Source organism: Physeter macrocephalus, chromosome 10 (genome assembly GCF_002837175.3).
Source record: "Physeter macrocephalus isolate SW-GA chromosome 10, ASM283717v5, whole genome shotgun sequence".
Lineage (NCBI taxonomy): Eukaryota > Metazoa > Chordata > Mammalia > Artiodactyla > Physeteridae > Physeter > Physeter macrocephalus.
The window spans coordinates 35,854,863-35,877,979 of NC_041223.1; the positions used below are offsets into that span (position 1 = coordinate 35,854,863).

The window sequence follows — 23,117 nt, forward strand, 5'->3', positions numbered from 1 at the left end:
CTCAAAGTTTAGTGTGCAATAGAATCACCTGCAGGGAGGACTTGCTAAAACAAAGAATGCTGGACCTCTCACCACCCAGAGTTTCCAATTCAGTTGCCTGGGGTGGGGCCTGGGAATTTGCATTTCTAATGATACACGTGATGCACGTTTGCAGGTACTGAGAACACACTTTGAGAACTTCTGTGCTAGAGAGTGATTAAGCAAAAAATGAATTCAGGTCCTTGGCCTACAACTCACTGCTTTTTCTACTTCATGTGCCTTTTCTTGCATACTTAAATATTGTCATTTATTCATGGGTGTAGATCAGGCATAGCAGTATCTATTTTAAGTGAATTCTGGGTCAATTTCAGCTGATAAACTGCTTCTAGAATTCACCTGACTGGCTGACTTCTAGGATGAACTGATATACTTTTTCTAAAACTTTTGTAGATTTTTCCTTTTTTCTGTGTGTATCAATCTTTTCAATCTTGGCTTTACAAGGTATTATAACAGATTTTTGCACTTCTAATAAAAATAAACACCTGCAAGGTGATATTCTTATATTTATGTTCATAAAATTTCCTGACTTACAACGGAAACGGCTTGCAACAGTAACTCTTTCAGATGATATGACTCTCTCTCCACAAAAACAAATTCCCAGTAACCTTGCTGCCTTCTGATTTAAAGAATCCTTATTTTAGAGCAGAATACTATTTTTCATACAACCTCAAGAAATATAACCTAAATGTTTCAGAAGTTTAAAACCATTCACAATACATTTTTTTCACATGCTTTTTCAGTCACTTTCAGGTATCTGAATGCAACACAGAGTTGAATGGAAATGATTAGATAAGTGAATTTAAGTTTCTATGAACTTAAATGAACTTTACTGAACCACTTTCAAAGGAGTCTTCATGTTCAGTTGGTTAAAGAACAGAGCAACCAAATCACTTAATGATATCATAATCTCTTGCCAGTTAAGGTCATATCTCTGATCCCAATATTAGTCATTAAAAAGTAGGGGAGCTTTGCACATACAAATAAAAACACCTCCAAGAAAGCAAATGGAAAAATAAAAATCCAAGTTTGTGAGCTGTAACTTTGTCCAGTATTCATTCAATGCCAGAACTACATGGACTAAATTAGAAAAAAATTACGTGATGTGGAAATGATCCAAACTTTGGTGATTTTCATAAAAGCAAAGGTGGTCTAGGCAAATGTACACCTAGACTTAAGAAAAACAGATTTAAAAAATTACAACATAGGTAGCTATGAGTCTTTAGTCAGATGATGAATGGTTCTAAAAATAAAATTTTAGTGCCAATCTTAGATTATTCCATTGAAGAAGAAGGAGGAAAAATATTCACAACTAGCGAGTTCAGATACAAAGAGCTCTAATAAGATGGGATAGTTAAAAGGCCTTGAGAGGAGAAGAAATTTTCTTAGCTAAATACTTTCAAATGAACCTTTAATGTTAGCATCCAAAAAATATTTTTGGAAAGAATGGAAACTTTGTTGATCATGTGAAGGCAACAAATAGGTTGATTTAAGTAGTATTCAGGTCATTAAATGAACAATATAGATCTGGGGCACTATTTGGTTAAGAGGTAATTAAGAAAAAAACAGAAACTGCATTTCTTCTATCTTCTGTATTAAGACCAATCTTAACACTGGAACGTTTAACTGTTCACTAATGAAACAAGTGTCTCAAAAATGTAGTTAGCTCCTTGTCCCTGGAAGTGGTCATGGTGTGGTTGATAATCAACCTGGAATGCTGTAAAAGGGATTCTTGAATTGGAAGAAAAGTTGAATTGGATATTTCACCAGTAATGGTCTTACAACATTATTCATTTGTTCTCATTCTTGCTGCCTGACTGCATGGTTCCAGAGAGAACATAGCAAGGCCATGTTCTTTGCTACTCACTGTTTGGAGCTAGATATCTTCCCTCTGTGACTAGTTGAACAGCACCAACTCTCCAAGAAGAGCAATGAGGATGGCAGAATGACAGTGCAGAAAGGAAGCAAATTTCTGGAGCACAAAGTGGAAGAAATACATTCTCCTATAAAATTGGATTCAGTCGACATTTTTGCTTAATTTGACTTGCAAACCATGAGGAGTGGGTATGTTGTGACATAAATCTTTTACCCTAGCTCTGTATGAAGGTGGTGTTTTCTCTGTTTATGACGTGTTCTCTCAATTTAAAATCTGGGTAAGAAACAAGTCATGCAGTATAGATTTTAGCAAAGGGAGAGACACATTCTTCAACCTCTGCCCTAGAGAGCTAGAGTAGAGGTACTAATTATAGCACTGACAATAACTCACATTGTGTCCTTGGGATCACCATTTCAGCTCTCTGGGTCCTAGTTTTCATATTTGTTAAAGGAACAGCCTTTAATGGTCCTTTGTGATCATCAAGCAAGTCATCATTTTTTGTGAAACTCTGAGGCAAGCCCACGGGCATGGTCCACACAGTGCTTGTAGGCCAGATACCACGTGATGGGAGACATCCCTTATGGAGCAAGCAACAAGAGCCAGCTGGGAACTAAAGTTGTTGATTTGCCTATTCCTATGTCCTAGGTCATTTACACCTATCTGTTCAATGAGCCTGATTCACTAAATGGCTTTTAGATTGCTAACCCCTATTCTGAAATATATGAATTTCTTAAACATAATTGTGTTAACCAAACAGTCTTTGTCTAAATAGTATTACAAATTACCAGGAAGCCTTAATAGCTAATCCAACAGTGCCAGGTGTTAAATGCTCTCTGATAGGAAAGCAGTAACACATTTAAATAAATGGCCTTTGAAGGACTGATGCTACACCTTCAACAACTAAGAAAATCTAAACATTCGCCCCTTTCCTGGGTAGAGCAATATCACAAACTTTCCACAACTTATCCTGAATTTCTGTCCCTGAATAATTTCAGAACTGTTTCCTATTTTCTCCACAGTTTGGAAGTTATCACCTCTAATCATCAGCCCTCAGGACCTACAGAGAGATGAACTTGAAGTGCTTTCTCATGTACCTTTTACCCTATTTCTAAGTTATTTTTCTGTGTTTTTATTGACTAGAGGAAAAAATAAGACGGAACCAAATTGAGCCATGAGCTGTTTCAGGAAAGTTGTTTTCCAGATGCTTCTGAGATTATTTTTAAAATATCATCTATTTGTTTCCTTCTCACAAAAACTTTGTTTAGAAATAAATGTCTCATGTGGACCTGAAACGGTTAAACCACCACTTTAGAGTTATTTCTCCAGTACTTAAGATTCTAATGGATCTGTCTGTGGGGAGCCCAGGGGTGTCCTGGAGACTATCTTGCACTGAATCAAGGGGACAATTGTGTGCATTTGCCAACAGCACTGCAGTATCAAAAGGTTCTGGCAGCTCTTGCCCAGGGGATTCTGAGATTTAGTACGCTGCTTCCCCATTTGGTTTAGCATCTGCTCCCCAACTGTTCACCAAGCTCGTAGCTGTAGTAGCTGCACACCATTTAAAACAGGGAAAATATAGCCTGACAGTGATCCGTTATTAGACAAACAACTTGTCTGAGGAACCTCCCCTCCAGGAAACTCAGCCTGCAATTAATCAGGCCCTGGGACTGGGTCCTTCTGTCAGTTTAAGTCCAAAATCCTCTCCTTGTCTCTGAATACCTGTGCAAGCAGGGCGTTTCAGCAAAGCAGTGTGAGAGCAAAAAGTGAGACTTTTTTTAACCATATCAGATCCGGTTCTCTAAGTCTTTGATCCATCTACTGAGTATTAAAGGGCTGTATCCAGAGAATATGTTTCCTCCTTTTGGAAAATAAGTTTGGTCACTGGTTGACATTAGATCTAGGTGGAAACTCTTAACCTAAGGTGGAAATTTAGTTCAAGATCAAATTTGTGTGTGTGTGTGTGTGTGTGTGTGTGTGTGTGTGTATATACATATATGTATATATATATACACATATATGTATATATATGGAAGTGTGCATGTATACATATAAATTACTGTAAGTAAAACTTCATTAGATAATGATACAAAATAAATCTGTAATGATCACAATAGTTGAAACAGTTATCGATAGTGCCTAAGAAATAACGGTGCATGCACAGGGTGTTAAATTTACTGTGATACACGCTGAGTAAGGCCCATTAGGATGGTATCTTTGTAAAGAAGGAGGGAGCAAGCCTCTTAGAGCTGGTCCCTCAGGCTCTTGTGAGACAGGACTTTGAGAGCATTTCCATGGAGACTGACATTATCATCTCTGGTGTTTCTCATCCCTCCTAAGTCTTAGAGCTCCTCCTCACCAATACTGACGCACTCCATGGTATGGTTATTGGCTTCCAACCCTTCTGGGCAATTGTCAAGGCACTTTCCAAGGTGTAAGTAAAATCCACTTTTACACTTTGTGCAGAAATTTTTGTTGAAACAGGTATCACAGTCAGCTTTGCATTCTGAAAACGAAAAAAGAAAGGAGAAATATGCTTCCATTAGCGTCAGTTAACTATTTATTGTTGGTCCAGTTCTGTATGCTTACAACACAGGCACATGCAACTTGTATGTCAAACAAACACTTAGGCTCGAAATTATTTTGCCAAACCAAATTAAAGATTCCTCCATAGTCATTTAGTTGATGTACACCAGTCGTTGATCTCAAAATTATTGTATTTGTTGCCTTATGAAAAAAATGTTGACAAGAATGCTTATAAGACCAAGTGTCTATTTATATTAAATGATAGTGAAAATGTTTCATTAGAACTTTAATGAAATGTACTAGGATATTGCCTTTGTGCTGCTCTTGAGGTCTATTTGTTAATTCAACAAATATTTGATTGCCTACTGTCTGCCAAGCCCTATTCTAGGTACGTTGACAGCGGCATACAAAAGAGAGATAAGGCCCAATACTTCACAAAGTTTACATTCTAGGAGGGGAGATACAATAAACAATAATGATAGTTGATCCTTATATTGGTGATTACTGTATGTCATACACTGCTACAAGTATCTTACAATATTGTCATTTAAACCCTACAATAACCCAGTGAGGTAGCCCCTGTTATGATTCTCATTTTACAGAGAAGGAAACTGTGATTCAGAAAGGTTAGGTAATTAGCTCAGGACCACAGAGCAGAGTGGTCTTTGAAACTAAGCAGTCTACTTCCAGAGTGATAAGTGCTCTGGAAAAAAATCACGACAAAAACAAAAGGTAGGAAAAAGATATAAAAAATGACTGATGAAGGGAAGAGGTTGATTATTTTGGACAAGACGGTCATGGAGTGCCTCTGTGAGAAGGTGACATCTGAGCAGAATCTTGAATGGAAGGAGAGAGCCCGCCAAGCAAAGGTGTGGGCAAAGAGTTTTCCAAACTGCCACGACGGTGAGTGTACAACAGTCATTTCAAAAGCCTTGAAGTGGGAAGATCTTGCAAGAAGGCCAGTGAGGTTAGTGCAAAGTGGTTGAGGGGCAGTCGTAGGAGCTGAGTATGGAGAGGAAGGCAGCCACATGTGATGTATGCTAGAGTAGTGATATTTCCTACTTTACATTTCGAAAGGTTACTGGGTCTACAGTGTGGAGAGTAAACTTTCAGTCCAGATGAGATGTGATCTGAGAGTGTTTCCAACATTTAACTCCAACTGATAAATAAACGTTTCAGTTGCTGTACCAGAATCCTTCTTGAAGCGAAAATAGCTGAATTACTTCTTTCAGTCATTAAATACTTGGATTTTGTGATGGTGGTGGGAACTCATGTGGCACTGGTGCTTGTGGTACCTTTCTACAGGTTCAATGAATGATTACCATGTTCTCCGTTTTTGTTTTTACGATGAAAGAAACACCCCTCAAAACGGGAGTATTTTTTATAGTGGTGAAAATCTTCCTGCCCTGAGGGCTAAGTTCAAGTACGGTTTAGCCTAAGTGTCAGGTAAATATTATTATTTACTTACCATTGAATATTACAAATATGGCTAGAGGCCATTTCAAATCTGGAAAGTCCCCCAAGGATGAGATAAAAACATAATTTTGTGTAGACACTTACTTGTACACTTATTTATATCTGGATATCGAGTTCCATAATATCCACTTGGACATGAAGAGAGACACACTCCAATCTGCTTCATGCCAATTCTTTCCAGAACAAAAAATAGTTTGGGCTTACATGACAAACATCCATTGTAATCTGAACACGTTGCACAGCCTCCTTGGCAGCCTTGACTGACGTTAGGATGCACTAGGGGGACAAATGTAGAAAGACAAAAATGAAAGTTAAATCATAGATATAGAAGTTCAATCACATTCTCTGGGCAGGATACACATTTTCTTTTATTAGCTTTCAATTTGGTGGTAATGGGTGAATAAGTTGGGAATTTTTCCCTCTTTTCTGTGATCTGGTATTTCCCTTTAATACATACATATATTGTTTTAATTTCAAAGTTCTTAAAATTTGAGCATTTGAAAAATAAGAATATATTGCCTCAAAATATTTATAGATAGTATATACCTAGTGGAAGTATCCTCACTGAACTAGCACCCTGGCAGATTAGAGACAGGTATTTTGTGCTCACTCATTGAAATCAATACATATTAGTTTTGCTTTTCATTTATGTGGTGGATGTCTCTAATGTCTTCAAATAAGGATGACAACATAGACTGGGGCTTAATCTGAGTAATGACACTAATTTTTAAGATATCTTTTTCATCTGGTCTATTAGAGAACACCATTTCACTCTTTGATTCAAAGCAAACTGATTCTGCAACTATGTAACTATTCAGCTCCTCACTCCTTGCCAATGCTTTCCTGAAACATTTCTTCTCACATGAGTTTAATATTTATCAGTTCAAATTGATATAATGGTGAAAATGTGATTTATCTTATCGGTAGTTCCACATGGATCATATGTAAGTATTTATAATAATATTTACTATAAGTTATATTCAATATTTGATCTTTTGGGAGAGAAGTCTTATAATTTTTGTGCTCTCATCTTTCATTTACTTAAGTGAAATATATATTTGGTGAGGACATGACCAGTCCGTTCTAAGGGCTACTGCTACACATATCCCTGAGAATCCCAAGGTTTCTAAGAGTCACCAATATGTGTGGTGAGAATATTCATTAGCAAGTCTGAACAAATACAAACATTTGGAAGATTCATGTTTACTTGAGATCTTCACAACTTTAAACCTTTTTTATGACTATTAACTGGTCATAGGCACCTATGTGTGAGCTCATGGAAAATTGCTGACTGAGGTGCATCTCTCATGTAGCTGGTGTTTGGGATGATTTCTTCTCCTAATGTATTCTCTATTCATATACAATATTAATAGCTTTATTGTCCCTTCAGGAATTCAGAAGGGAATAATCCTGACCCTATGAGAAGCAAGGTTGAGGCACAAGAGTGCAAAGGCATCCCCGTGTTTCTCTGACTACTGTTGGTGCGGGGAGGGACCTTGCAATTACTAAGTCTGTCTTCACAGTGATGTTTGATTGTTGCTAAGTTCTTTACTGCAAAAACAAATCCCACCAGGCTTAGTTAGAAGGGGTACCCATAAGCCCGATCAGCCTTCCCACAGGGGCGCATGGGTCAGCTGCAGAAAGGTCATTTGGTTGACCAGCATTCTCTGCCTGGAGGAAACCATCCCTGAATCAGCCACAGGAACCACAAGCAGCTCATTCTCATTCCAAGACGTTTTGTAAATAAACTGAGGAAATGTGTGGGGGAAGGGAAGTCTGCTCTTCCTGTACATGCTCCTCTGCGGGGTGGGGCGGACATCTAAAGTGGTACAGGAGGTTTAGACATTACAGGACCTGGGGGACTTGTAAGTGACTACTGCCTTCCAAGGAACAGGGTCATTTTTCATGCCAGGAACTCCAGCATTGGAGACTGACAGAAAATGTGTACATAATTTTAATCTGGGAAAGACCCTAAAAAAGAAAGGGGTGAAGAGAGCTCCATGTGTTCGGAATCTAATCGACCCATTTCAAAAAGTGAGAGGTGTAGGTCAAAACCTGTAAAACCTTTTCATAAGAATTACTGATGGAAAACGGGACCTCAGTTTGAAAGAAAATCACTCCAAGCTCAGGAAAGTAAGTGACTGAATTTAAATGAAGATGGACTGGATTGACCCACATCAATCTATCTCATCTCTGAAACGCAATTGCTCAAAGGAACACAATTGTAAGTTTAAGCCCCTTGAAACTTTTGTCAATTATAACTTTAAATTGATCAGTTATGAAAATAAATATGACATATGACATATTTTGAGCCTCAAAAACTGATATATCTTGAAATAAATTTTATTTAAAACTTTGGGTTTTGAATGTCTGGAAACTTCTGCCAGAGAGACCTCTGTATGGGTCCCAGGATTAGTAACAATTTTGCCCCAAATTATGAGATGTGCCAAAGTATCTTGCTTAATTCCCTCTTTAAAACTTTTGCTGATGAACTGTAGCACATTCAACTCACACATGGTACTACAATCACTCTTTTTTCCCCATATTTTGCCTTTTTAGACAAAAGTTTTGACAAAACAGAGTTTTGAAAAATTAAAGAAGATATAATTGTCCTAACTGGCAAAGAAAATTTCTGTTTGTTTTTAATCAGGGAATTTTGAATATGGGCACGTACAAATAATGGCGAACTTTATTTCTTCAGGAAGGGTTAAGTATTATGCTGTGGGAAGTAAGAAAAATTGAGACTATGAAGCTCAGATTCTATGATTCTAGATTCTTTTACAGTTGAGTAGCATGACATTTTGCTTTCTTGAACCCTGTACAAGGATCACTCAAGTTATGCAGCTGGTATGACACAACTAGATACAAATTTCCCAAACTTCATCTTAAGGCAAGAGTTTTTACTTTTTATATGGAAACCACAGAAAACTTTGGTCTAGATTGACTGTAACAGCCCTTTCAGTCTTAAAATCTTATAATTCTAAGAGAGAAAATAGAATTCTACTTTGTCATGCTGCTTCTTTTTTCCCCACTCTAGTTATACCTTCATTTTCTACTTCTGAATCACTTTTTTTGCAAACAATGTTTTGTACTACTATTTTATATGAGCATTGGAGGGGTTGGTGGTGGGGAGGTTTCACAGAATATCTAACGTTTGAACTTAATCTTAGAAAATGTGTTGAAATTATGAGCATGTAAGTGGCCATGATGGGGCTGGAAACAGGAACACCACAATTACCCCATCAAGGAGACTGGCACGAGTTCCATGCAACTTATGCTTAAGTAGTGGTGAATGGAGGTATGAGGCACATCAAGAAAATTGGAAGCACAGGGTAGATCTAGATTATGAAACCCCTTGTGGGCTCTGCCAAAGAAATTATTCTGTAGATTTGGAGGACTTCAATCTGGTGAGTGATAGAGTCCCATCTATATCAGAAAGGCAATTTCCCTGGCAGCATGGCAGCCATGGAAGCTAGGAGAAGACTAACGTAAGGATCAAGGTAAAAAGACTGATGAGAGCTTAAAATATAGCAGAGACAGTGCAATGTGGTGAGAGAGGGATGCATATTCCAAGGATATTTAGGAGGTGGACTCAATCAAATATGCTGACCAACAGAATGTGGACTGAATAAGTAAGAGGATTTGTGTTTTACGTTCTGGCCAGTGAAGAGAAAGGAAAGGGACGGCTGAATAAAAGCCGCAGTTGGAGGGCTGTGGCAAGGTACATAGAATAAGAAGGTCTACAAATATAAACGTGGTTTGGGATCACTGATTTTGCAGATTTTGTGAACTGTCCAAAAAGTGATGCTTAGTAGATGGAGCTTAATATCATGATGGTTGCTAGAGATGTACGTGAGAGTCTTTTAATTAGAGAAGAGACCTTGAAAGGGGGAGGTGCCGAAGATGCCAGAAGAAGGAATAGTAGTCCAAATAAGGAAAAGATACATTATCAGCTAATTTTAGTAATACTCTGTGTTTCTATATCACTTTTGCTTTCAATTTTTACCACTTTTGCATGCATCTCATAGAAAGCTAAATTAACCGTGGAAACTGCCGTTAGTAAGGGTAGAAGCTATCACAATTATGTATTTTGGAACCCCAAACTAGGACTCAAAGAAATGCTGTAAACTGCTGGACAAATAGTGAACTTAGATCAAAGGTTAGAACCTAGATCTTTGATATCTGGTACCTATCTGTTTATATATAAGTAAACTCTAGGTGTGTAACATGGGTAAATATAAAGTGAAAAAATGGGCAGAATTCATGGGAACTTTAAGTTGGGACCTTCTGATTACAAATGCTTCAAATACATGGTCAAATTTGTATATCTTTTCCTAAAGTTGGGAAAGAGGAAAGTATTTTTTCTTAACTTGTATACGAAAGTTAAATGTGAAGAGTATACCTTAATGCATAACTTAAACCAATTTTCAGTGTCTGAATTGTCGATACCCCCTGTGTAAGTGACTTCAGTTTCTCTAGCTGTTAGGCAAGTCTTCCTACTATTTCTCTGTTTGAATCTTGTGATGTGTAACTGATGCAACTGTTCCTAAAGGCTATTGTCATGATAGTTAATTCAACTTTTTGATAAAATGTGCAGAACATAGAGTTTTAAATGGTACTAGAGCATTTGGAAAATACACAATCTTTGTTACTTTCAGTGTTTATGATATACCAAACCAACTGCAGCATTGGAATCTAAGTTCTGTTTCTGTAACAATTTAAGTGTAAACTTCAAGGATTTCCCTTACTTTAATCCCTTTCTACAGCCCAACTGCAAATATTAACATCTACTGTAAATTGCTATGCAGAAGAAATCCATTATTGCATGCTGCCAATTACCTCTGAGAGTCATTTATCTGTGGCTAGAGAATTTCCAGAAGTACAAAATTTAACAGACTTTAGGTTTATAATAGGCTCGACTAAGTTCAAAGGAAGTGCTAAACACATGAAGGTAACATTGATTTTATAATTCAGATAATCAAAAGTTAATAGATTAACCAATTTGATAAATTTATTTTTAACCAATGAAACATACAGATTCTCCCTAAAGCATTCTTGTCTTCACAACATTCACTGTCTGCTCTTCTCTATGTAGTGGCCTTAGGAGACAGGGTAGGGAGAAGAGACAGGTGAAATTCTATAATCAAAGTTACTTTTACATCTGTCCTTTCTTCCATGTCCTCTCCTTTTACAAGGACGTTCGCATTGACTGGAAGCTTCTCGAAGGCAGAAATATAATCGGTCTAGATAATTTCTTCGTAATTTTCCGGATAATTCTCAGCTTCTACACAGGGTAGCTGCTTACTGAATAGGTCCTCATTAGAGGTTTTGTTTTTTTTTTTTCCCCCTTTGGCCATACAGCATGCAAGCTCTTAGTTCCCCGGCTAGGGATTGAACCCGCACCCCGTGCAGAGAAAGCGTGGAGTCTCAACCACTGGACTGCCAGGGAAGTCCCTTCATTAAAGAGTTTTTGATTATTGAATGGATGAAAGCAATAAATATAAAATATAAGCCATTTATTTGTGTTTTTTTAAAAAATAACGATGTTAAAGCAGTAAATATTTAACAGAAAGTACCTATAATAATTGACTTTAAGTGAACTGTATCTATGAACACATAGTAGAGAAACCAAGTTTAAAATCACATACATTTTAAGGATGCTTAATTATGAAATAAATCATTCAAAATAACATAATGAAAGCTTTTCTAGGTGCCATTTACTTCAGTTATCCATTCACCTAGTGAAAATGGAGACTTTTTTTCTTGCCTAAGTTAGGACAGCACATTTGTATCAGATCTTGGGACTTGACTGTTATAGAATCATTCTTTAAGTTTAATGTAATCTTTTGGTCGTGGAAAGAGATGTTTCATGTTTCCTTTGGAATGTTTGGCAATATTCATTTTAAGGAAAATCTAATGTTAAAAACTTGAATAACTTGGCAGTTTCTTTCAAATTCTATTGAATCAACCCCAGAAAATATTGAAAGTCAATGTTTCTTATTTGTTCATAGGTTAAAGCTTTTAGGGCAGAACTGACAATGGCTAAGATCTCTAGAACCATCTGGGCAACTTGGGAGTATTAGGTATAGACAGCAACATATCAAAAGCTGCTTACATAAATATAATCGCTTACTGGTATACAATACTCCTTTACATTCTTAAACAATGATACCTGGATGAACAGAGGTCTATCATAGTCCTCTATTATTATTTTTGACTAATAATTTGTTAAAAGAGCAACATGTTTATATATATGCTTATATAGATTTTGCTATTTTTGAAGTACTGTGTATCATCTGATGATTTTAATGTCTTCATATACCAATGTTTTAATCATTAAATGAATTAAAATTCACTTATGCTATTTAAATATATAAATGTATAAGCACATGTGTGTGTGTGTGTGTGTGTGTGTGTGTGTGTGCGCCCGTATTAGACACATGACACCCACACATTCTACTTGGTCTTTTGTCATATCAATAGCACAGACATGAACTGACCTGAAGCAGTTAAAATCATTGAGTCTGCCACATCTTTTGTCCCAGTGAATCAACTTCTGATATTCTGAAAGTTTGTGCCCAGACCAATGGGTTCACAAAATTCCTAATAGTCTCAGAGAGGAATGTATTCACCAGCTGCTGAATACAGCCCAGTTAGGGCTCCACCATTATTATGTGGGAAACATACTGTTTTTAATGGAAACTATTTCTTTGAAAACTTGGAAAATCTTTCTTTTTCTCTTAACTGAATAATAATTTCCTGAAGGGAGTCTAATATTTATATACTATAAATACTTTAAAATAAAACCACAGCAATAAAACAGACCTAACATTAAGTAGCAATTAGCTAGACTTTCCACTAAAATCAAGCCAGCTCAAAATATTAAGAACATGGCTAGCAAATGATGGCAGATATAGAATTCCTGAAATCTAAGATATGATGAATATTTGGAACTAGATGCCAAGTTGGTGGACAATGGCTGTGCTTTGTCTAAGCACAGGCTATGGCATCAGAACTAGAAGTGAAAGATGAAAGTGGGTTGCATTGTGTGTGTATATATATATATATATATAAAACATATGTATATTATATACATAATATTATATATAGTATATATATTATATGTAGTATATATTTAATATACATACATTATATATATGTTATACACACATATATATACATATATATGTGTATACCTATATGTGTATATATATACACATATATGTGTGTACATATGTGTGTATATATATATGTATGTATATATATATATATATATATATATATATATATATATTTGGAATGTTTGGCAATATTCATTTTAAGGAAAATCTAATGTTAAAAACTTGAATAACTTGGCAGTTTCTTTCAAATTCTATTGAATCAACCCCAGAAAATATTGAAAGTCAATGTTTCTTATTTGTTCATAGGTTAAAGCTTTTAGGGCAGAACTGACAATGGCTAAGATCTCTAGAACCATCTGGGCAACTTGGGAGTATTAGGTATAGACAGCAAAATATCAAAAGCTGCTTACATAAATATAATCGCTTACTGGTATACAATACTCCTTTACATTCTTAAACAATGATACCTGGATGAACAGAGGTCTATCATAGTCCTCTATTATTATTTTTGACTAATAATTTGTTAAAAGAGCAACATGTTTATATATATGCTTATATAGATTTTGCTATTTTTGAAGTACTGTGTATCATCTGATGATTTTAATGTCTTCATATACCAATGTTTTAATCATTAAATGAATTAAAATTCACTTATGCTATTTAAATATATAAATGTATAAGCACATGTGTGTGTGTGTGTGTGTGTGTGTGTGTGTGTGCGCCCGTATTAGACACATGACACCCACACATTCTACTTGGTCTTTTGTCATATCAATAGCACAGACATGAACTGACCTGAAGCAGTTAAAATCATTGAGTCTGCCACATCTTTTGTCCCAGTGAATCAACTTCTGATATTCTGAAAGTTTGTGCCCAGACCAATGGGTTCACAAAATTCCTAATAGTCTCAGAGAGGAATGTATTCACCAGCTGCTGAATACAGCCCAGTTAGGGCTCCACCATTATTATGTGGGAAACATACTGTTTTTAATGGAAACTATTTCTTTGAAAACTTGGAAAATCTTTCTTTTTCTCTTAACTGAATAATAATTTCCTGAAGGGAGTCTAATATTTATATACTATAAATACTTTAAAATAAAACCACAGCAATAAAACAGACCTAACATTAAGTAGCAATTAGCTAGACTTTCCACTAAAATCAAGCCAGCTCAAAATATTAAGAACATGGCTAGCAAATGATGGCAGATATAGAATTCCTGAAATCTAAGATATGATGAATATTTGGAACTAGATGCCAAGTTGGTGGACAATGGCTGTGCTTTGTCTAAGCACAGGCTATGGCATCAGAACTAGAAGTGAAAGATGAAAGTGGGTTGCATTGTGTGTGTATATATATATATATATAAAACATATGTATATTATATACATAATATTATATATAGTATATATATTATATGTAGTATATATTTAATATACATACATTATATATATGTTATACACACATATATATACATATATATGTGTATACCTATATGTGTATATATATACACATATATGTGTGTACATATGTGTGTATATATATATGTATGTATATATATATATATATATATATATATATATATATAGTGGAGACTAGTATTAAGGTTTTTAACAAAAATTTCTGATAACTACGATGTGCCCAACACTACACATGGTGCAGAAAACGTAGGAATGAATAAGACATCTGGTTCCCGATCTCATGACGTTAATCAGCTAATAAGCAAGTAAACAAAAAATTAAATGATTAAAGATTATGATGAGTGTTGTGCAGGAAATAAACAGGTGGGTAAAGCAGAGAATAACTCTGGGAAGTTATTTTAAATATGCTGGTCAGGAAAGGCTCCTTTAAGAAGCTTACCCTTTAGCTGAGACCTGGAGGATGAGAAGGACTCGGCCATGAAAACCTGAGGGAGAGCACCCCAGGTGGAGCATCAGCCAGTGCAAAGACTGTGGGAAGGAACAGGGCATGAGGAAGAGCACAGGGGACACCAATGAGGCTGCAGTGCTGTGACTGGTATGAAATGAGGTTAGAAAAGGAGGTTAGAGCCAGATCCTACTGACCCTTTTCAACCAAAGTAAATAGCTGGGATTATCTACCAAGTACCTTTAGACTCTGCATTGGTAAGCAGATATCAGAAGGAAAGGAAAGAACACATTTTTGCCTGATTTAGTTATTCACTCTAATTTTTGTTAATTTTATGTGTCATGGAACAGAACCGGCATCTTGTATTCCACGAAAACATGTTTTCCTATTAATTTTTATATTAGAGGATAATGTTCTAACTAGACATAACTTGGGAATTTACATTCAGATTGCAATCTTGGAAGAGACTGTACATTGATCTACCTGTACTTTGCTCTTGGGAACATGTTATTTCTCTTTTGTTCCTCCCACCTCCCTCTAGCAGTAATTTTAGTTTGCTTTGGGGTTTTAAATTTTCATTCTCTTGTACTGGAGTGTGTGTGTGGAGGGGGAGGGGGCGTTGGTGGTGGTGAGAAGAAACAGGAAAGTTATGAAATATGTAAGACGTCATAAGAATAAATAAAAAGAGTAAAAAAGTAAAACATTTTGCAATCTTGAATATAATCCTTTTTGTATTTTTCTGAATTCTTGCCATTAGTGACGCCTACTGACAGTCTACATAATTTAGAGCAACAGCATTATAGTTTTCACTTATAACCTTCCTTTTAGAATCCCACTATTATCTTCGTTTTTTTTTCCATTAAATGAATTAAATAAGCTAAGGGCTAATTCCAAAGTTGATTCTTCAAAAGTAGTGAAAACCAAATTAGTTTTCCTATGAGCTACCAGATAGCTATAGTTGATACTACTGCTGAAACTGCAACAAAAAGCATTTGTAGAACCAAAAATAGTGGGATTTTTTCCTAACTACAAGTAGAAAATCTGTCATGAAGTACTCTGCTACGGGTGTAAAATGTAAGGTACTGAATCAGCATCTCCAGCTGTTGCTAACTGGGGGGAAAGCTTCCCCTTCTCCAAGTGGCCATGTTCCCAAGTGGAGGTGAATAGAGGATAAGAAGGCGTGGACATGGGTAATGGAGACCCAGATTCTGTAGAGAACCAGGACCTGTTGATGAGTTAGTGGGTGGTAATAACAGCGTTTTTCATGAGACAGATCCAACAGTGTTCATCCAACAGTGGGAATCATTATGTGCTCCGGTCTGGCTGAGAGAGCCATTCTTTTTTTTTTTTTTTTTAAGGAGAGAATTAATTAGAAATCAACATAAACAGAAAATGTGATAGTTTAATGGTAATGAATCTGCATGGGTATGATTCTATAACTACTGAGTTCATATTCTTGAATGAAGCAAACTTCAGTTTGTGCTAAAAACAAGCTCCACTTTGTTATATTCTGAATAAACCTAAATCTTCTCACCACATAGCACGCTAAAGTAGCATATCTGATGGCTGAAGTCTTAGCATAAGCAAACAGCAGGCAAGGGACTTGTGATATTTTAACAGGCACAAGATGTACAAATAGTGGGTATACCATTAAAGAAATCCAGCTTTATGTGTGACATCTAAAGTCCTGAGCAGAAAAAAATAAGTGGATTTTTCTCCTAGATTCACAAAATTGCTGACAAAACAGAAGGACCTGAAATGCACCTTTGTGAGTATGATGCATTTTTGTATTTATGTGCATGGTTCACTGTGGTACCCCCTCATTCAGAAATGGGCCTTGCCTGTTTCCTAGAGGAGCACAGGAACTGGGTGGTGGAGAACTGGCTTTGGACTCAAACAGAGTTTTGACATTTACGAACTGAAAAACCAGAAGGTACCTCTTCATCTAGCTATTCATTTAAACAATTAAGTTTTCTAACATCCAGACACTGGGCTAGTTGGTGAACATCCAAAGATGAAAAAAACCAATAATCTGTGTCAAAGAGTTCACAAATAAGAGTCTGATTATTTATTTAGACAATAGTTGCTTAACCTCTTTGAGCCTAAGCTTCCTCATCTGCAACCTGAAAATATCTACTCGATAGACACTGGGGGGATTAAGTGAGACCATGTGTAAGCACCTAGCACTCTTACAGGCACTCGTTACAAATCAGTAAGTGTAAGACATTTTGTTTTACTCAAGAAGTACCAAACACATCCTTGTACTATTTCCACTCTTATTCAAGGCAGCTGGAAGCTTTATAGTCAATAATAACTCCTCAGAAGCCTCCAAGCAAGGAGACAGGAGAGAGGGCAGATGCTGAAGCTTCTTTCTAACACAGATTTGGGGAACCTCGAGGAGCCAAGGATTCACGAACAGCCATAGAGAGGGGCTACATTTTAAGGACTGCAGACACAGCTTTTAATGGGTATCAATGGTGGTCTCAAACAACATTCTGAGCAAGAAGTCCTCTGGGACTCTAGCAACACACTAATGACAAGAAACTGCTTAAACAGACTGAAGGAGGTCAGGCATGCCATGGAAATGGTACCAGAATGGTATAGAGAATGTGAAGGCCTATGCCTGTGGTTCTCAAACTTTACTGTATGTGGAAATGACCTGGAGTACTTGTTAATAATGCAGATACATAGGTTTTACTCCAAAAGATTTTGATTTGGGAATGAAGAGGTGGGCCCAGGTAGCTGCATTTATAAGAAGCGCCCCAGGTGAATGTGATGCAGGTGATACAAATACCACACTCTCAGTATCACATCATGGCCATCCTCACAACTAAATATTTATTCAGTGATTACTGGAAATTCTCTAGTAGGGACTGAGAGACAAAACACGGTCCCTGGCTCAAGAATTCTACAATACAGTTAGTAGAATAGTCTGTTTATATTCCGAGGGCTGTAAATACATAGTTTAGAAATTTACAACAGAAATTAAAAGGTAGGAGTAATTACTGATGGCTGAGGTATCTGAAGACTGTAGAGAACGATTAGGAATAGTTATGGCACTTGAAGGAAGAGAAGAACTTAGCCAAATGGAAAGAGAGGGAATGTTATGAACAGGAATGTTTATGTAGGAATATATAAAGAACATTTGGGATAATGGTGAATATAAAACTGTGGAATTTTATGGGATCTTAGATTTCAGATGAGAACACTGACATCCACACAGTTAATTAGCTTCCAGCTGATAGAATCATAAACCTTTGGAACTTTAGAGGGATTTAGTTCAAACAACTTCCCCAGAACAGTCCATTTAATCATGTTTAGTAAAACAAATCTTATGATATTTGGGGGCAGCCAACATAATTATTTTACTGCATCCCCTCATATTGAACATCTTAAAACATCTCCCCACAGTGAACATTAATCTGTCTTTCAGAAAGTTCTACTACCATAGAGCACACCCAATATGCTTTCTGTTTTCCTTCAGACAGTTTGTCAAACAACGCTTGGTGCTTTGGATGAAAAGATGGATAAGACCTAGGAGTTCCAAGTATGGCTAGAGACTATAAACAAGGTCAAGCCAGCGTGGTAAGCACTGTGTACAAGGCCAGGGAGAAAGGAGACAACTAACCACCTGGAAACACCTACTTGGGAGACCTGACATTTGAGCTGGATATTGAGAAATAAGGAGAAACTGGGTGGGGATTTGAATTTAATCTTACACGTAATTTGGATGAACTGTTTATGGACAAATCAGTGACATGATCTAATTTGGTTCTAAGTAAATCATCTTTGATGGTGGAGAAAAGAATCAATGGGAAGGAGAGACTAAAAGTTGAGGGAGTCAATAGGATGTTATGTTCTGTACCTGGCATTGCTGTTAGCTGAATTAGAATAGTATTAATGGGATGCAAAAAGAGAGCATGGATTTTAAAGTTATTTTCAAAGAAGACTGGACAGGATGGACAGGATTTGACAATCAATTTTCAATGGGAAAATGAAAGAGTAATAAATGTTGAGTTGGGGGTTTCTAACTTGGGAGACGAGGCATAAAATGATGTGGTTAACTGAGATAAGGGAATTCAGATATCAAACTAGAAGGACAGGTGATTGAGGGAGGGAGAAAAGCAGGTGAAAACGATTGTTTTATTTTGAGGTCCTGGGGCTTGGACTTGTCTTATTTCCCTTCTGTATCCCAAACACATAGCCCAGGACAAGGCACATTAACAGGTTCATAATGCATCATAAAGAATAAAACCCTAAACCCCTTCATTTTATTAAAAAAAACCCAAACTCCCCAAAAAACAAAAGCTGAGGCTTATGGAGTTTTCGTGCCTTGACAAAGATCACCTAGCATTAGTGGCACTTTTCAGGGTTTTTTTCTTTTTTTTTTTTTGGTTTGATTGGAATGTGAAATTTATGGAGAGAATTAGAGGGGAGAGAAAGTTAATTCTAAACATAAGGAGCATGAATAGCAGGCCAAGGAGTTGGCTGTGCCGATAACAAGGAAACGTCATGGTTTCGAAAGGTGATGGGACTTTAGGAAAAGTTGTTCATGCATAATAGGAGTTCAGAAAACAAAGTTGGGGGGAATGCTTGCAACCCGGCAGTTCAATCATTACACCTTGAGCATGCACGAATTTAGGTATGGAATCTAAGAGTTCTCCAAAACCAAAGAGAACTAAAATGCTGAAGCTAAGCGTGATTTCTTACAGCATCAATATCCCATTACATTTCCAGTGTTTAAGATCATTCCCTGATGTTCATGTCTTCGTGATTAGTCATTGTGGAGACAGGTCCTGGAAAATTAGTCATGAATCTTGCCCAGAGTAGGAGCAGAGACACCTGACTGTTATTCCTCTGATTTTCCATCTTCCTCACTGGATGAAATAAATGTTCCTGTGGTCCATGATAATGATCACTCTACATTGAGACTATACAGCCAAATCTTTAGTAACAAAAAGAGATCCAACTTGGTTCATCTTCCATCATGCCCTCTATAGGCATGTTACTTTGGATACTGTATCACCAGAATATTAATCAGGGAGCAAATTTCAAGATCCTAATTCATTACCCGATATGTAACAAAAATAAATGATTATAGTGAAATAACAAAATGGGAAAGATTGTTCCTTAATATTTTATAAAATAATGTATCACTATGAATCTTTATTTTTAATTTATTTTAGCTTATAAGGACTATCAGGGGAGACACGGGCTAAGAATTTTATTCTTAGATTTAAAAGCATTTCTGTTCTGTCTTTAAAATAGCTTATTTGGTACCCTTTTCCCTTGGAATTTCCCCCACCCCACCTTCCAGGATGAGTTCACATACGGGTATTTCAATGGGAAAGAACCTTAAAGAGCCACCCATTCACGTTGTCAGCCAATAAGAATCATCTCATCCATAACAAAGATTTCCCCTAATTTACATGCCTTTATTGTCAAACTCAAGGAAATTAAACTAATAGTAGGAACTTCACAGGAGATAAATGGGGATTCTGGTAATGCAGGAATGGCCATGAACTTGTAAGACAAATATGCGTACAAATATGCATGTGTTTATAAGCTGTACAAAATTATATTGTTAATAGTGGGCATAACGGTGCTTTACCATCTCAGGGCCAGATCTGAACTTAACCATTCCCATGAATAGAATTAGAATATATTTGATGAGGAAACTGACAACTGTATTTGATGAGAGTATGTATAATTGGTTTGTTTTTTAAAAATTGTGCCCTATTGTGAGTCTTGTTAGACTAGGACAACAGGTTATAGAAACTTTTTAGTGTTTAGATCTCATGGAGTAAGAAAATGAAGAGATTGTGAAATAAGTATCCAGTGAACAAATAATTCTCTTTGAAACGACCGTTAATTAAACAAATAAGAAATCAGATTGCCAGAAGATTCACAGAGCACTTCTCTGGAACGTCAGTCCTTGGAACCATCTGCCATGTGGTGTCTGGTGTTACAGAATGGCCACAGGAGTTGTTTCTACTCTTGGCTCCACTGCAAAGTGACTTCAGTCAAGTAATTCACTTCTCTGGCCTCTCTTTTTCCTCTTCAGTTACGTGAGGGAATTATGCTGCATGCATTATTCCCTGCAATCTTCCTAGCTCTTAAAACATGCTGTAGGACTTCGCTGGTGGCGCAGTGGTTAAGAATCTGCCTGCTAGTGCAGGGGACACGGGTTCGATCCCTGGTTCGGGAAGATCCCACATGCCGCGGAGCAACTAAGCCCGTGCGCCACAACTACTGAGCCCTCATGCTACAACTACTGAAGCCCACGCGCCTAGAGCTCATGCTCCTCAACGAGAGAAGCCACTGCAATGAGAAGCCCGTGCACTGCAACGAAGAGTAGCCCCCGCTCGCCGTAACTAGAGAAAGCCCACGCGCAGCAACGAAGACCCAACGCAGCCAAAAATAAATAAATTTATAAAAAAATAAAATAAAATAAAACATGTTGTACACCTAATCCACATGGCTCTTTCTCCAGTATTTTCTATTTCAGTAAATGGCACCATTCATTGGCTAAAGCCAGAGAGCCGGGTGCCCTCCCCACCCTCATCTCCAATCACCCTTTCCTATGAACAGAGCTCACATCTTTCCATTTCCAACCACCACTTCTGCTCCCATTGAGCAATTACAGTGAACATTTAAGAACAGTAGTTGTGATCTTATCAGGCTCCTGCTTTAACAACAGTTTAAAGGCTTCTCATTATACTTCCCAACTAACCACTTCTGTCAATTAGCCCAGTTTACTCTCTTGTCTAAGGAGGCATCCGTAGTTCTGTCTCAGTAGCAGAAAGAGAATTTCCCTCACTTAAACCTCCTCTGTCTGGGCTTCTCCGTAATGGGCTTAATGAAAAGCAGAGTGTAATGGGGAAAGCTGTGCTTTAGGCCATAAGATCTGGGTATACACTTAATTCTACCCTTTCTGACTATGTCATTTTGATCCCTTTCCTAATTAGTTTAAGCCACAGTTTCTTCATTTCTAAAACAGTTAGCTATATATCACGAGATTGGTGTGAAGACTACATGAGATAACATATATAAAAACACCTGATAGTCACCTCTCCTTACGCAAAATCCTTCACAAGTTAGTAATAACATACAGAAAAGAACTGGATCATATTATTTTCAAGGCTCTGAATTCTGGCAACTGACATTTACAGCTTTCAATTGATGTTAGGAAAGATCACATAAGACATCCAAATAACTTGTTGACATGCATTTGCCAAACTGGTGCTTTAAGTAGATCGGATTGTATGTTCCATGTAGTGGTCAAGGGTTACCATAAAAGGTTTGAAAAATGCCTCTGAGAGATGGACAAAAATGCACTAATGTTTAAACATACAATATTTTAATGTTTGTTTGATAAAAGTAATTCCAGTTAATGAACTAGTGTGAAAGTTCAACTATAGAAATTATTCAGTGCCAAAAAAGGAAATTCGCTCAGCTAAACCATGCCGCTCCATTACAAGCTTTGCCTAACAATGCCAACCACGTTTATAGTTTGCATAGCAAACTTCCTATGATTGTCACAAACGTCATGCTAAGCCATGACTCCTATTCATTGGTCATAAATTTTCAAGCAAGAAAATACTGGGAGGCCCAATAAATTCCAGTGTTTTCAGTTGATCTTTCCTCTACCTTCCTGTGTCTTCCCCACATGATGTCTAGTATCCTTGTTTTCCAGAGGAAAATCTGGGTGTTCATTAGGCTTATTTGTAAACAATCTGATTTCCAGTTCTATTTAAACAAGACTTAAAAAGAAAAGTTATACAGCTTAGAAAGAGTGCCTAACAGTTCTCACTTATCTTAGGCCAAATACTGTTTAATTCTGGTTTCATGGTTTTGTTTTGTTTTTTTTCCTTAACCACTGTGACATGCTACAAATCACGTGTGTTTTGTTCACTTTTGTAATCTCGGCACATACTAAATGTTCAATAAATAGCTGTTGAATGAATGAATGAATTTATGTTATTTTAGGCTAAGTTTAATTTCAATTTTCCCTGTACTTCTCCCCCCAACAAAACTTCTTTTTCATTTGTTAGCTTTTTAAAAATATGATCTAAAAAAACTCCATGAAAGTACAAAGAGAATCTCATGCTTTTGAATTCAAGCTCCAACTCCACATTCTTGAAGTTTTGACGGATAGTTGTCTAAGGATAGAGCATGCTACAAGAAGGAAAGGGAAAGCTCTTTGATCCTACTGTTGCAG

General features: G+C 36.8%; 1 protein-coding gene across 1 annotated transcript in view; it reads right to left on the reverse strand.

Moving 5' to 3' along the window:
* RSPO3 (R-spondin 3) overlaps positions 1-23,117 on the reverse strand; it is a 77,759-nt gene that overhangs the window by 38,930 nt on the left and 15,712 nt on the right. The window contains exons 2-3 of the mRNA XM_007130717.4: positions 5,996-6,187; positions 4,269-4,415 (exon numbers count right to left, since the gene is read on the reverse strand). Of these exons, the coding sequence (XP_007130779.1) occupies positions 4,269-4,415; positions 5,996-6,187 (339 nt within the window). The remainder of the gene's footprint in view (positions 1-4,268; positions 4,416-5,995; positions 6,188-23,117) is intronic.